This window comes from Dunckerocampus dactyliophorus, chromosome 14 (genome assembly GCF_027744805.1).
Source record: "Dunckerocampus dactyliophorus isolate RoL2022-P2 chromosome 14, RoL_Ddac_1.1, whole genome shotgun sequence".
Taxonomy (NCBI): domain Eukaryota; kingdom Metazoa; phylum Chordata; class Actinopteri; order Syngnathiformes; family Syngnathidae; genus Dunckerocampus; species Dunckerocampus dactyliophorus.
The window spans coordinates 20,090,135-20,106,271 of NC_072832.1; the positions used below are offsets into that span (position 1 = coordinate 20,090,135).

Below are 16,137 nucleotides of genomic sequence, written 5' to 3' on the forward strand. Positions count from 1 at the left end.
TGGATTATTGCTCCAAATGATTGCAACTTTACAGCACCAAAGATGGGATGTTTGTCGTATGTTAATGTTAAATGTGACATTTTTTCCCCCCGCCAGTCTTCCTCACCTGTTAACAGATCAGATACAGGAACCATACAATTCTCAAGCCTTCAACTACTCTGACCCCGCCCTGCATTACATGAGCCACTGCAGCCCCCGGATCATAGACAACATCACGCCGCGGCAACGCCTCAGATAACACCCACTGGAGCCTGCACCTGCACATGGATATAAAGTCTTGGCACACTTATAATACACACAGAAATGCACAGATACAGTATCTCACAAGCACGTTTGGAGCAGATGTTTTATACTGTAACGACAAGATGAATGGCTTATTTATATGGTGAAAATCAAGTAAACTCATGAGTGACTTTTAAATGCTTTCTTTGTCAGTTATTTCCAGTGAGTAAGGAACAAGTTGAACATGATGCGGATGTTTTGACTTTTCGTTCCCCAAAATGACCTGAAATCCGAGGACAGCCTTTTGGTTTTGGTTTCCAGCAGCCTCTTAGACAGCACCTTTAGCATCTGTCACATACCTGGCATCAAACCGCTGCCTTTCCCTCAAAACAAAAGTTGGAATTTAAACTAGAGCTACAACAATTAATTGATGAGTCGATGACGACTCGATTATCTAATTAATCGACAATTATTTTAGTACTGGATTAATCGTTTCTTGATTTGTCCCAAGAACCAACTTGGGAAAAATCCAAAATATCCTTAGTCATCCATTAAAGCAAATCTATTACTTTTGTGTTTTAGGCAAAACCAGATATTCACACACATCAGCTTTGATTTTGGAAAGCCTCTTTTCTGATACGTTGCAGACCAAACCATTAACTGTTTGTGTTTGGTTTCCACAACTGGTGCTTCATGATCACAGGTTGCTAACTGTACTTTTGCGCAAGTTGTTTACAGCAGCGGTTCTCCACGGGTTTGGCTGCAGGACCCGCCATCACCCCTCAATGACAAGCAGCGACTCAAATTGCGGAAATTTTTCAACTAAAACGTCTTCTAAAACTTCTAGCTGTGTGTCGGACAGACGGCACGTTAAGTTCGCACTCAACGTCTTTACCCTCCCGCTCAAGCTTGGCTAAGTCACCCATAAACATGGCATACAGTAAATGTAGAAAGAAAATACAATAGATGTGAGGTGCATTCAGGGAGATCCGGTCATTACACTTTTTTTTTTTTTGCCAAGACCAGGAACCCACTGAAAACAGCTCCATGACCCACTTTTGGGTCGTGACCCACCAGTTGAGAATCACTGGTTTACAGCACCTACTTTGACAGACTGACCGAGGGGAGAGAAGACTTCAGGGGAGATGCAGTAGCTCCAGAAAAATAAAGAAAAACCTGCTAAGCTAACTTAAGCTACAGCCACAGAGGTGTAGTGTGTGTTTGCCCCCTTCCTGATTTCTTATTTTTTTGCTTGTCACATTAAATGTTTCAGATCATCAAACAAATTTAAATATTAGTCAATGGCAACACAAATGAACACGAAATGCAGTTTTTAAATTAACTTTTTATTATTAAGGGAAAAAAATCAGGGCCATGTAGGTTTGGATTTTTTGTCTCCCTTAATAATTAAAAGTTTCATTTAAAAACTGCACTTTGTGTTCAGTTGTGTTGTCATTGACTAATATTTATAAATTTGTTTAATGATCTGAAACATTTAATTGTGACAAACATGCAAAAAAATAAGAAATCAGGAAGGGGCAAACACTATTTCACACCTCTGTATATTACATATAACAGGCCTACGGCTTTACTTTTTACAGACAGATAAAGAGAGTTAATATTAAATGCATTTACATGGTGTGCGATCATCAACTATGCGGATTATTGCACCCACTCAACCCCAAACTCTTCCTTCTACGCTTCAGTTACCTGCATCTGCCAGGTTAACTTTTTGTTTCTCATGGTGTAACTAATCACCTTCGCCTTTTGTTAACGTTTTGTGGACCATTAAAGACTCATGCGACTTCCACTGCCTCTTGCCTCTGCATCTGGGGTCCAGACACACACTGCCACGTAACATAAAGTAAATCCAATTATTACTATACGTTCCAGAAAGCCAAAACTAGTACCACAAAACAGGTTTTTATGGTTTTACAATTATAGTTTTACATGCAGACAACAATTTGAAATGCATGTAAATACATACAAATGATGACTCAAAGGCATAAATGAACATTTAAGACACGGTGTGGCAGTGAGATCATCCACTACCACCTTCCTGTTTTGCCATGAGTTATTTCTTGAATTCAATAGTGTTTCTCACCTCACGGATGCTAACTGGGGTTCCACTGTACCGTATTTTGCCTTTCTTTCACAGAACCCTCCCGTTTGTTGATGAGGTATGGTTTTGGTGTGTGCATGATAAGTGTTAAGGTTTTGCAATGATTGTAAAATTGTTTAATACAAATTTAATGATATGTTTAAGTGTTTAGTAAGGTCATGGCCCCCAAAGTTGTAAGTGGGAATGTACTGAGTTGAGCGCAATATGAATGTACTATTATTAGATTTAATATTTATTGATTTATACATACGTAAATAAATGTTTTGATGAGTTTTTTTTTTTTTAATACAACAAAATAAATAACCAGCCCCTACTGCCCCAAATGCATACACACTGTCACTGTTTGAAAGCCCCTGCTTAACAGTATTTCCAGTGACCTGCAATTTGTGCTCCAGTCACCAGATGTCCCTGCAGAGTCTTCTATGAAGGGCAGCTCAATCACGGTTGTTTATGAGCAAAGGCTGAGCAGAAATGCAGCATGCACACACACACACAGACAGGCAGGCGGCTGAGCACCTGCTCTGCAGCCTTCATGCGGAAGTGGCCACAGCCTGCTTCCTGCAGAATGAGATCATATTGGGAAGGCGTGGGCTGAACTAGGCAGGCTTGTGGATCTCCACCCCTGCGGTGAAAGACCTGGCATGTCGTTGAGAATGGGTCAGGGACGCCGTGCTCCTGAGCACTCATTTGTGGTTATACGACCACAAGCTGTTTTTCATCTCAGGTTCTATGACACTGATTGAGAGAGAAAAAAAGTGAGATTGTGCCATATAGGCCACATTAAGTATTCTAGAAGGATCAGTCATATCCGGATCCATGTGATAGACACTGAGGGTGAATCTCCCTTGACGGCACAGTATTTGAAGTGGCACACTTGTGGAAGGTTCCCAGTAGCAAATTCATGAACAGTGACTGCAGCAGACAACCTGGAAGCAAGCCAGACAGGGAAGGAGGGAGCAAGAAACGGCCCGGGACAGACAGAGAACTGAAGAGCGGGAATGAAAAGCGAAAGCATAAAAATCAGCTGCTACTGTATTTGGCAGCCAGTAAGTGGTTTTGTCCCTCCGATCCCTTCAAATAAAACAAGTAATGTGGATGTTGATGATCTAATGTCAGGCCTCAAAACACAAACATGCTGGGGGGGGATAGAAAACTAAGTGCACGCTTGATGCTAGATCCATTTCAGCACAACATGATTGAAATAGGCAGGCCCAAGCAAATCCTCTTATCCGATTTGAGGCCATTAATCATTTCTGCCTCCTGATGTAATTTTGGAAAACAAGTCACTTCTCAGTAACAGGTAGGCCAGCGTGCTGATGGGATTGGCTCATATACAGCTAGTCTGATGTTGGACTTTATACGCCTAATACTGTTACTGCACCACTGTAAAACCATCCATGCTTACTACAGTGCAACCCGCTTAGGCTGTCCCGCCAACCCGTCTATGCGGACCAACTCATCAAATCCTGCTGCCCCGTGTTCTTCTTATTGCTGAAAACTTGCTCCCTTAAATTAATTAATAACTTAAGTTTGGTCCGTAAAGATGAGACTCTTTGAGATGAGAACTAGTTACAGTAGTTACAGCCAGTGGAAGGATACGCAGCACGTGCAGCACAGAAATGCAGTGTGTGCCTCAAGCTGGGTGGAAGAATACAGTTTGTGCCTGCTCAGCCACACTGCGGAAGAAAAGCAATTCACTTTTAGCACTTCATTATGTCTTGCAAGCGGCAGTGCGCCAAAGAAAAGGAAAGCCATTGCCACGTGAACACCATAAAAAGCTCAGCTAGAGAAGACACGCCCACCGTGCTTGACTGTCACGGCCATCGTTAAGGATAAAGATTATTGAATGCTAGAGGGTTAAAAGTAAGGAATTGTTATGTTTAACTAGGCCTGTCATCATAATCGATAAAACAATTAATTGAACAAAATTAATTAATTTGGATGCCTTGATAATTTGCCATGTGCGTACATGCACGTATCCCTGTTCCATTTCCTCGTCTTGCTGTAGCACACAGGGTGGATGACAAGAGGGTTCACTCTGCTTGTGTCTGAGCGCATTGGTTGAATAGTCAAATTAAGGGAAAGAGTGAGCCTCCTGTCAGTTATTCAGCGTCTTTAAGCGGTGGCTAGCTACATAGTGATTGAATACACAGAGTGCCAGCTAGCAGTTAGCAAGTAAATGCGAATATGAATGAAAGCGCAAAGGCGATTGTTTCTAAGCTGAATGCCTCAGTTCCACTGTGGATGTGCTGTGGGGCATTCGTCCCTGCGGTTGCCGTTTGCTGGGGCGTTTGATTGGCGAAGTGAATGTATAGTGCCAGGTGAAGTGGTGATGTCCTGCGATTCCTAATATAATGTAGTAGGCATCTTCTGTGCCTAACACAGATACACCACACTTGAATACCATCTAGTGGCTAAAATGTGACATGACACAGCGATTACTGAATGATAAATTTAATTATAATATGGTCAAAAAAAGTCACAATTATCGATTATCGTCGATAATTTATAGCACAATTATCGACCAGCAAAATTTGTTATCGTGACAGGCTTATGTTTAACTTTTTATGACTGTATTTTATATGTCAATATATGTTCTTTGTACAGTGGCCGTGACTTAGGAGTTCATTTGGGTATAAATTCCAACAAAACATCACTTGACTTGACAGGGGCATCAAACTCAATTTACCTGAGGACCGCTGGAGGTAGAGTCTCGGTGAGGCTGGGCCGCATCAAGTATTCAAAAAAAAAAAAAGTACAACTGATCCAATCTTCTCAATCTTTATTAATAATAGTTCAGAGCATGAACGGTTCTTCTTCTTCTCTTACCGACTCCTTGCTGCCAGAGCTGCTCCCAGCAGCTGGTTTTGTAAAACATTGCTTGAGTTGCGTGTTTAGAGTTAACATAGTTGCTGTTTATTATTCCTCATAGTAGTAGTAGCTGCACTATGTGTGTTTTACCTGTTACATGTTGCACGGTGATGGTAGTAAGCGTTCTGTCCAGTGACCTCCCTGCTCATTTCACTGTGTGGCAACATTACTGCAAGTTCAGTGTTGGCTATTGTGCACTAAATCAAAAAGTTGCTTCCTTTAAGTAAGCTGAAGTGCTTCTGACCATCTCTTGTGGGTCTCAAGTTCACCACAATAGTGTATATATCAAATTCATATAAATCACCCAAGGTGCACTAAAACTAAACTTTGAACTAAACAAAATATGGCCCCGCAGTCCAGGATTTTGAGACCCCTGATGTAGGACGACCTGTATATCTTACAACAAGACACACTCCACACTTCAATGCGGCCAATGCAGCTTGGCAACTCTTCTTTTCTCTTGGGCTAGCTCTTATCTTACAGGAAAACGCCACTGCCCACAACTCAGAACTATATATTTTGCGCTACTCTTTTATATAGATATTTTCACTCAGTCAGTTTTTCCAAATATTCATTCATTAATAAAAAATGCTGTTTTGTAGTCGAATTAATTAAAAATATTAATTTATAAAACGCATATTTAAGCTAATTGTACAAAATGTTTGCCTAAATTAACCATTTTCAACTATAAAAATGACTAAATGATCTAAAATACAAACAGGCATTCAGAAGACGCATTCAAAGACACTGGGATGATATGTAAGTATTCTACGCCGGTCTCTAAGTGTCAGTAATGACACTGTAACGGTTGGTGAAACACACAAGCACCAGACTTGATCGTGGAACAACAGGCACAATATACATTGTAACAAAAGTCTGTAGTTTTCACAGCATTATTACGGTATAATGGACAAATCCTTACTGTAAAACCTCTTTTCAGCATGTTTCTGTCGTTCTGCAAAGCATCATGATCAAAAATAAATTTGACAGCAAATCATTTCTTCCTGCGTATCCGACTACCGTCATTTCTAGAGGGAACATGACAGGTTTCACGGGTTTCAAAGGTGGAAAGTTAACTGCACACGCTTCACAACTTTGAGTGGCAGAGAAAAAGCAACCTGTGTTCACTTGATTAGCTACACCTGCCTATTTTACCCTTTGCCTCATTGCCAAATGACATTGATCGCTACAAGTTCGCTCAGTGCTGTCTCCGGGGGACTAGACGTAAAAAAAAATGAACGTTTAGCTTGGCGAGTTTGATTAGTGACGTTAACGTTTGAATTGTGGAACGTGTGGCGTGCAACGGTCATTGACAGCTAAATTTGTCACCTTATTCGGTTGGAGCTAACTGTCACTGGCCAAAGTTACATCAATTTAGCAAGTGAAGTGGTGGACGTCAGTGGTCAGTGCAACATGGTTGTCAAACAGTCGTTGTCCATTTTCGAAAGGACCACTATCGTCTTCTGGAAACCGTGTTTGTCTTTGTTTTGACAATGAACAAGTGAGAGACCAGCCCACCACCCTGATATGTACGCACAAGAAATCTATGATGAGACCTACCTGAACAGCCGTGTTTTTCTTTTTCTTTTCTTTTGTTTATCTTTTTCTTACTTTTTTTGACTTGAGATTACAAACAAAGAGTATTTTACTTGTGTCCTTAATACCGACTCTGGAAGAGGACTTCCAAGAAGTAGTCACAATGTTATGTCGCAAATGTTCAGTAGACGTTATGAAGAACTATCAAAGCTTCAAATTCCAAATGAAAACGTTTGTATTATTGATGGATTGTCAAAAGAAAACAGTGATGGCGTGTTCAGATGGGATTCAGCCCTGAAGACATGTTGTGTTTCTCGTATAAGTTTTGGCATTAACAAGAAGAAATACATTTTTTGTGGCTAAATGTGTCTTGATTTTATTCCAGTTTTTGATTCACAGTGTTAAAATGAATGCAATAATTCTTATTACAGTGGTCTTATATTAACAGTAATAAATACAGTAAAAAATACAGTACAGCAGTATGCTACTGTAAGGAGTGTTACAGTACTGTTAATATTACTGTCCATAATAATACAGTACTTATTAATATTACATTATACGTGATTTACAGTAATCATACTGTAGAATATATACAGTAAGGGAAACTTACTTGCAAGCAAGATACTGTAGATGCTACTGTTGCTTTTTTTAACAGTGTACCTAACAAGGGTTGCTGTTGCCGGCGTAACCCACGCTAAGCTAAAACTCAACTCTGAACCCACGACATCACTTTTACACATTTACAGCGACACACACAAGTCTCACGAGTCTTATTTATGTCTTATTTTCTCTTATGTGTACTATATTAGGTAATACAAATGTAAAAGTCATTATAGGGGTGTTATTTCATATCTAGAGGGCTCTAATAATGTTAAAAAAACATATTTTAAAGGTTGTAAACAGGTTTTCTATGATCTAACTACAAAAAAATTCTATTTATAAATAAAGACTCCTACGCCACTCATCACTCATCACAAATTAACCGCGATAAGTGAGAGATTACGGTACTTATGTCATTCCAATATCGTATGAAAAGAAAGTGAATGTGCACAAATAGAGGAAAATGCTGTCTACAAATCTTTTATTATATTCCATTCTTATGTGTCTGGCAAAAGTGACACATAAATGTGCAAGTAACTGCTTTTTTCGGTTATGTTGCTTATGTCAACGTAAGTCAGCCAGTCAGAGGGACGTGGAGATGAGCGGGAGATAAGCGAGATAAGTGCTTTGCTTTGGGCTCATCCACGTAGGCCGCTAACCAAGCAATACCCGAAGCTGGTTGGGCGCTGTCGGACTTTACAGATCCGGCTGAATTGCCCGTATGTCATAAAAAATTCATCTGCAAACGATCGCACCCACGCCAAGTTGGGTCTTACCATTGATGCACTAAAACATTCACAGACAAGCTACTTGTTTACACGTCAGAGCAAACATGCAGAAACATGAGGCAAAACAAACAAGGCACGCATTAGGCAGAAACATGCACATGATGTAATGGCCTCTTCATTGATAGCAATGTGCAAACAACTTCCATTCTCTCCCATGAAAGGTGATCCATTCCCTTGGCGTGGAAGCAGCAGGTGCATTACAAAACCTCATTCATTTATAATGGTGTCTTTGTGTTACACAGGTAACCATCAGCATCTCAGATGCGTCCCTCATGGTCCTCGCGTACGATAAAAAGATAATTATATGGTCGTTCAACGTCTCCATGTTACGCAGCAGTAATCGCTGAAGCTTTTTATGCACAAGAAACAATGCTAACTGCTGCAAGGTCGAGTGTTGTTAGAGGCTATTCATGAAGATGAAGCAGTGACTTCAACCTCACCGCTGCTGAACTGGAGCGAACTTTGACCCCTATTGGAAGGAAATGAAAGCTGCTGTTTTATTAAAATATTCGGGGTCGGCCTGTGACTGATAAGGAGTCTTATGATTATGCTTGGAAGTTACATATTCACAGAGCTGATCAGGAGGAGAGTGCACATAAGAGAGGCTTGAGAATAGCCGTGTTTTACATTCCGGGACCACGAGTGAGTGGCAAAGATCCGCAAGTAATTGAGATGCCCATAAAAATGGCTACGTTTAACACACGGCTCGCTCCTCCCCCTTCAAACCATTCTGCTAGCTTAGCGTTGACATTGTCCAGATTTCTGATCAACATTTGTCACATAAAAGCGACTCTTGTAATTCTTACATTAGATTCAGCTTCAGCAGCCTCCCCGTCTCTCTTCAATATGTCACACATTTATTAAACACCTTTGAACTATAAAATGTACAGGTACACACCACTAATGAATGATAATGTAAGATGATTGATTTTGCCTGTATTATCACATAGTGTTGTCCCTCGCCACTTTGGGCTTTCAATTTCACGACATCCCTTTATCACGATTGAAAAAAATATTATAATATTAATTAAAATAAATATGTTTTGTGTTTAAATACAGCCTATTACTGTAAATAAAGCACATTTCAGCAAATTGTATGTATTTTTTGCCCAAATTAAGCATTTTCAAGCATAAAAATAACTAATTGAAGTAAAAAACAAATATAAGGCATTCAGAAGACAAATTCGATGTTATTATGATATGTAGTACTCCACACTGGTCACTAGGTGTCAGTAAGGTTCCTGTAATGTGCCATGAGACACACAAGCGCCAGACTTGACCACTGGAACGACAGGTGTTTATTGCCGGCTTGAATGATCTCACAACAGGCACAATAATCCCTAACACGGGCAACTGTTGCAGCCAAGTGAAAACTCAACTCTGAACTGCCGATGTCACTTCCTCTCCCCTAGAATCGGAACACATTTACAGAAAAACACACAAGTATGAGTCTTATTTATGTCTTAAATGGCTTATTTTCTCTTATTATGTCTGGTATGTTGAGTAATAGGAGTGTAAACGTGACTATAGGGGTGCTATTTCATATCTAGAGGGCTCTAATAATGTTAAAATTGTATTGACAAAGTCGTGAACAGGTTTTCTTTGCTTTAACTATGAAAATATTCCATTTATAAATAAGGAACCCTGCTTCACGGACATTCATTTATCACGACCGGGCCTGCAACCAATTAACCACGATAAATTTCCAAAACAAGGGATATTTTTATTTTTCTCGTGCCATGAAAAAGTCATGCTTGGCTTTTATGATGAAGATTGGTAAGTTTGTCAAGTCAGGCAAGTTTCGCTTTCCTTGTTAACCTTTGACCAGCAATCATCTTTGTCCTGCATCAGGTCTTCAGAGACCAACAATAACCTGTTTGTGAACAATACTTGTTGTGGAGTAATTCACTGCAGCTGCACAGCAATGCCTCGTCAAAGCCAGGCTATGCATACATACTACGTACAAGGTCAGCTAACACAATACTACATGCAATCATTCATTCATTCACACATGCTCCGGCTTATCTGCTTCTTGTGACAGATTGCGTACTTTGCACCGTCACCTTTTGGAATTACATAATCTGCAGCGACAGAAAGCTCCTTATTAAAAACAATCCAACATGCTCGAGAAAGATGAATAGATCTGAAACTGCTCAGTTGATCACATGACAGACAGCGTCACCACAGATTGGAAGTGGGAACCACTATGCGTCGGCTGTAAGACATGCAGTAGCTATCTCAGGTGTAAAAGTGGTTCCCTGGTTCGCCTGCATCCCTCAACCTCTTCCTCATCCTCTCCCATTGGTCCAGACCCAAGACAGGTGGCCACTGGGAGACAGGAGTGCAGTCAACCATCAGCAGCCGTATCAGATACTCCCTTCACACTATAGCTGCAGAATTACATCTGAAACGTGTTAATTCACAATAAAGCACGTTTACTTACATGTACATCTCATATATGCAGATACTTGGTATGGCATAAAACGCGTGAGCGCAATGGCATTAATATGTTGAGGAAATAAAATTGCTAATTTTGTGCTTTTTTTAGTTAAATAATACTAGATGACGACATTTATTTAGCAAAACCTTGTTTTTTGGAGTTGCCTTTGGGTGGTGTCCATGAGCATCGACATACTAGGCGCTAGTGACAGGATGTCCATGGCTGGAGATGCAGCGTAGAGCAGAGCATGGGAGTGACGCATTGCAGGTACAAACAAACCAATCACAACGCGCCGTTCCTTTCCGCTAGTGCATGTGCCTCATCACAGGGAAGCAGAACGTATTCGTGCGCTATAATGTAGACCGCCATTGATTCAAAGTTTAATTTATCTTATCAAAGTCTTAACCATCAAAAAATATACACACATAAATATTTCAGTATTTTGTGAAATTTTGTGAGTGTCCTTCACTTCATCAAATCCCAAATTGCTTTATTTAGGCAATGGAGGGACATGACAGCTGGCGGAGGGATATAAAAAGGAGGAGGAGTTTAAAATAACCGTTATAGGCAAGTCCAGTTGTCTAAGCCGTGGTGTGTTCGACTGTTCATACGGGTTGGCAGAGTGGCGAGGATACGTGCTGAGGATTTTTTTTGTGTCGTGAACAAGCACTTCCATCTACGTCGAAATGGTAAGAGCAAAAAACCACCACACGCTTCTTCGTTTTTGAATGTTATACTATCAAGAACTATTCGAAATGAGCAGAAAGGAATCATAACGTCATCGGCGGGGGCTGCTAACTGAGCTGCCAATTGTCCGCAGTGCTGGCTGAATAAACAAACTTGCTTGTTGCGAATTGTTTGATACTCGGATGAGGTGACCCTTATATGTATGCGCTGCTATATTTGTATGAAAGAAAGGCTAACATGAGTGCGGCAGGCGCTCGTTTTGTTACAGCACTGCGTCATTGTTGGGCTCCTATTTACTGTAAAGCACATCTTCCAGACCCCATAAAGTGCCTTGATGATGCTGCGTTCAATGACCATTTGTCGCGAAGTAACGTGACGTTGTTGTTGGTGTCTTGCGATGGGTTTGTGTTTGCTTGCCAAGGCGACCGTTATGTTGCCGCCAAATTGCCCGTGCGTGTATGTTATTGTCCTAAGTCGTTTAAATTGATATGCTATAATGTAAAGGGGAGGTACACTTCCTGTACAAGTAATCAAGCCTCCTGTCCTCGTGTTTCTTTGCAAGAGTCGTTATGTTGCCGCCAGCAACAGCAGCCTTTAGCACCACTACAAAATGCAACCAATTTATGTAAAGAATGTGCTGCTTCTGAATAGCTTTTCATGTGTCATTTTGAATATGTTTTTTTCCAGGCCGATCAGCTTACAGAAGAGCAGATTGCTGGTAAGCCACCAAGTGCATTGATCTTCTGCTTTCCTCGTCCTGCCTGCAAAGAGGCCTGTTATGGATCCTTGGATTTATATGCTTGCCTTTTATGGCATTCATTCCTCAAGGCGACCCTACTGCTTTTCACACTGGGAATGAACAAAAGTGGAATGGCTCGCTGCCTCCAGAGCATTGGTGGATTCCCTCATGGAATACGTACCATTGCTGTGTTATAAATGATGCAATCCGGCAGTGAGGATCTCATGTGTCCTTTGCCCGGGGTGTGTCCTACATGGAAGGGGTGCTTCAAGGAAAATTTCATCATAAATGTTCTCTTCTCTAAGATGTAATGCAGATAGGCTATCCGTACTGTGCAACGTATTGCTTTTAATGCGGCATTGCATAATTGTAGACACGTCTTGTGTCAGTTGACGTGTTCTCTTTCAGAAGGCCCTGATAATTGTTGGTGTTAGAATGGTGTTTCAAGCAATTTATTGTCAGTTTTAAGCTTTGCATTCATTTCAGCAACTTGGGAACAACCTTACCATGTGTTCTGTAACCCACTACCTTTTGCAGTGTTTTGTCACCTGCAGCAGTGGAATGGTTGCACATTATACATCTTGATGCAGGCAACACATTAAAAAAAAAAAAAAATTGTGTTGAACCAGTGAATTTTTTATTTTTTTAAAGTTTGTCTTTATTTCAAACATGCATATGTTCCATAGGAGTATAACAGTTCCAACATGACTGAAAAGGAGCAGGAAGAAGCAGAGCTTGTTTAATACTACCTAGGTTGTTTAATAAGCTGATGCAGGCCATAATATATTGCCATCGGTGTTACTGCACATTTCATCCCTCATTAGCTGCCGACTCCGGCCCTTGGTTTAGTGTTGTAGTTTAAAACATTGCCATTGGATGTCAAAACATTCAGTTGATACAGGAAACACAAGTGACGTAATTCCTTTTCTTCGCCCCCTCCGTCTCCCACTTTGCCACCAGAATTCAAGGAGGCATTTTCGCTTTTTGACAAGGACGGAGATGGCACCATCACCACCAAGGAGCTGGGCACAGTCATGCGCTCTCTCGGTCAGAACCCCACAGAGGCAGAGTTGCAGGACATGATCAATGAAGTAGACGCTGATGGTGAGTGGCTTCGAAAAGTCCCCCCCATGTAGCAGCATAGATACTTGGAACACCCTCGTTGATTGGTTTTTGTTTTTCAGGGAACGGTACGATAGATTTCCCAGAATTCTTGACCATGATGGCAAGGAAAATGAAGGATACAGACAGTGAGGAGGAGATCAGAGAAGCTTTCCGTGTTTTTGACAAAGTAAACACTTTAATATATTACCCGCTCCCATGTGAAATATGTAAGCTAAAATGTGCTGACTGATGTGACGTTCAGGATGGCAATGGATACATCAGTGCTGCTGAGCTGCGTCATGTGATGACAAACCTCGGAGAGAAGCTGACTGATGAAGAAGTAGATGAGATGATCAGAGAAGCAGACATTGATGGAGACGGACAGGTCAACTATGAAGGTTGGTACATTTTGCATTTTAATGACGTGTTTTTATTTCATACCTCTTTTTAAATTCAAAAATCTAATCTGTCCTTCTCCTGACTCCTTCCTCCCCTGTAGAGTTTGTACAAATGATGACGGCGAAGTGAAGGCCTTGTACAGATTTCATATATAAATAATTTGCCTTTTTTCTTTTGTGTAATTTATCTGTAAAATCTTATTAACCCCCTTGGTCCCTGCCCCTACTGCTGTCCAAAGGAACTGCATGTAAACTGCATAGGCTCTTGTCCCCATGTCCCTTTCTTTTGCTGTCATGGTGTTTGAGTGACGAGCGGTCATACAACCAGATGCCCGTGGAGGCCCCTGGGAGCCGAAGTACTGAATCTTCCTGTGTTGTGCTCGGGGGCCCTCCATGGTGAGGCGACATTGGAAACCTGTCAGCTGGTTGTCACTTGGCAACGCTGTTGGCATGGAAACAATGTAGAGGAGTTGAAACTCTGCATGGACTATGGACAAAAGTATATATGGAAAATCTCAGCATTGCACTACTGCAAAAAATGACACGGGTGTATCTCCTAGGTACTCGTACAAACTCTTTTTGTATCTGCTGTTCTATATAACAGAAAATGATTAATCTTACCATGCTTTTTAATGTTTTACTCACTCATGTTCTTTTTCTTTTTTCTTTTTTTTTAAATGGCCTTTGGCCATGCCTCAAATAATCCATTCCAAGTTGTATATTTTGTTTTCCAATAAAATTTACAATCTACACAGATTTGAAAATTTGTCTTGTTTTCTCAGTCCTAATTGATGTATGAGTTTGTGTACCCTGTAATTGCTATTTTTGTATTGAGGGCATGGTGGGTTTTTTTTTTTTTTTTTTTTAATAGAAGTATTTTCCCCTTTGCTTAAAGGCATACAAAGTCCCCTTATTTCCTAAAAGCACTGATGAGCATCAGCCAATGCCTCTTAATGTTAAGATGAGCTCAGATGACATTTTGTTTTCTGTCATTAAAATAAAAGCACTGGAATGAAACGGTTTGAAACGTGTACTTCTACTTTTACTATAGTAAAGGTGCCGTCATTACTACACAGCTTGTGTGTTGGCATCGCACATGTCAAACCCTCATGTCTTTGGTATATCTGAACCCAGGCACTCTGCGAGTGGTGGAGCAGAAACTGGTGTAAATAGAGGTGTACCTGTTTTATAATTTCTAGTTGAGTTTGTTACAGTAGCTTTCAGCGATACATTTGTTTGACAAAATAAAGCACTATTGTGGACCGCTTGCGCTGCCTTCTGTGAATTTTATGCTTACTTTCCTGTCTAGGCCAGTGCCTCGACAAATGCAAAATTATATGGACGTTAACTTTTACTTTGGTTTTCTTTATGTCTAAACATTTATTACTGTAATTTTGCACAGGTCAGCCTCAGAGCGGCTTATGTTTATTATAAAGTGACATCCATGTGCACATTCTTTCCCCTCGTCGGTTATAGTCAAGTCCCAACATTAGGTACACCGGTAATGGGCCTTTATTTGGATAGTCATTTTTTGCAAAATTGTGTTAAAAATAAAGCAAAATGTGCACCACTGCAAACTACAACTTGAAACATTGTTAAATCAATACTTTGTTGTGAAAAGCGTTCCAAGCTCATCAGAATCAAGTCAAGACAAAAAAAAAATGGTTCCATTATTTGATTAGTATTTTTCTTTTTCAATATAGTGGATCCGCACAAATTTGTGGATTTTTGGCTACAAAAATATTTTGGAAAAAAATATGAAAAAAGGCAAATGAAGTTGGCCTCCGACTACTTCCTGTGCCACTCAAGCTTGCCGCGATCTACTATGCTGACCTTTTGTGATTCATTATCACATGTAAATAATTGCTGACTTAGGCTAAATGACATGGGGGGTTTTTTGCCCAAAAAAATCCTACTTATATTTTGGAGACAAAAAGTACAAAAGGGCAAGTTTTCCCCCCAAAAAATCTACAAAATTGCCAATATGTGGGGATCACATAATTTTATTTATTACTATTCCGCCAACCATAGAATAAAACAGTAAATTATTGCTATTATTGAATTTTGACAGACTTGTGTTAATGTTTGAGGCACGACCAACTTCACCAGAACCAAGTCAAGACAATGGGCAAAACGGATCCGCGCAAATTCGCAGATTTTTGGCAAGAAGGTTTTTTACACTTTTTTTTCTCAGAAAAAAGGCAATTCTTCCGTAGAAAACACATTTTGTTCACCCTAAGTGAGTAATCGTTTATAAATACATGATAATACAATCCTCCCTCGTTAATTGCAGTTAATTGGTTCCAGACCCAACTGCGGTAAGTTTGTTTCCGCAAAGTAGGATTCAATGTTAAAAAATTGAATATTTTTGCAGTTAGCGCATAGAAAACATGTTCATGACTTTTTAAATACGTTTTTTTACATTCTTAGAGCCATATTGACATGAAATAACACCCTACAGTCACCTTTACACTCATTCTTTGTTTACACCACATTGCTCATGCAAAGGCTTGGGATCACTGAAGGGACACAACATGCAGCCATGGCTGCATAGCATGCTAGTGAGCTAACGAGTAGCCTCCAAAGTGGGGAAGAAAGTCAAAATAAGAAGCCAAAAACTTACGCCTTCA

General features: G+C 40.3%; 2 protein-coding genes across 2 annotated transcripts in view; both read left to right on the forward strand.

Annotated features, from left to right (window-relative positions):
• The window catches only part of LOC129194311 (hepatitis A virus cellular receptor 1 homolog), a 286,203-nt gene that overhangs the window by 44,033 nt on the left and 226,033 nt on the right, over positions 1–16,137 (forward strand). The gene's annotated exons all lie outside the window — the stretch shown is intronic.
• On the forward strand, positions 11,127–14,774 carry LOC129193781 (calmodulin-1). The gene is made up of 6 exons (XM_054798416.1): positions 11,127–11,268; positions 11,954–11,984; positions 12,966–13,109; positions 13,190–13,296; positions 13,372–13,507; positions 13,609–14,774. Exons 1-6 carry the CDS (start codon positions 11,266–11,268, stop codon positions 13,635–13,637), a joined length of 450 nt encoding a protein of 149 aa, XP_054654391.1. The 5' UTR covers positions 11,127–11,265; the 3' UTR covers positions 13,638–14,774.

Excerpts from the sequence above, each read along its gene's own strand:
- LOC129193781 (XM_054798416.1), top strand. Across the intron at positions 13,110-13,189 it reads CAATGAAGTAGACGCTGATG|GGAACGGTACGATAGATTTC; the intron begins GTGAGTGGCTTC and ends TTTGTTTTTCAG. Across the intron at positions 13,508-13,608 it reads CGGACAGGTCAACTATGAAG|AGTTTGTACAAATGATGACG; the intron begins GTTGGTACATTT and ends CCTCCCCTGTAG.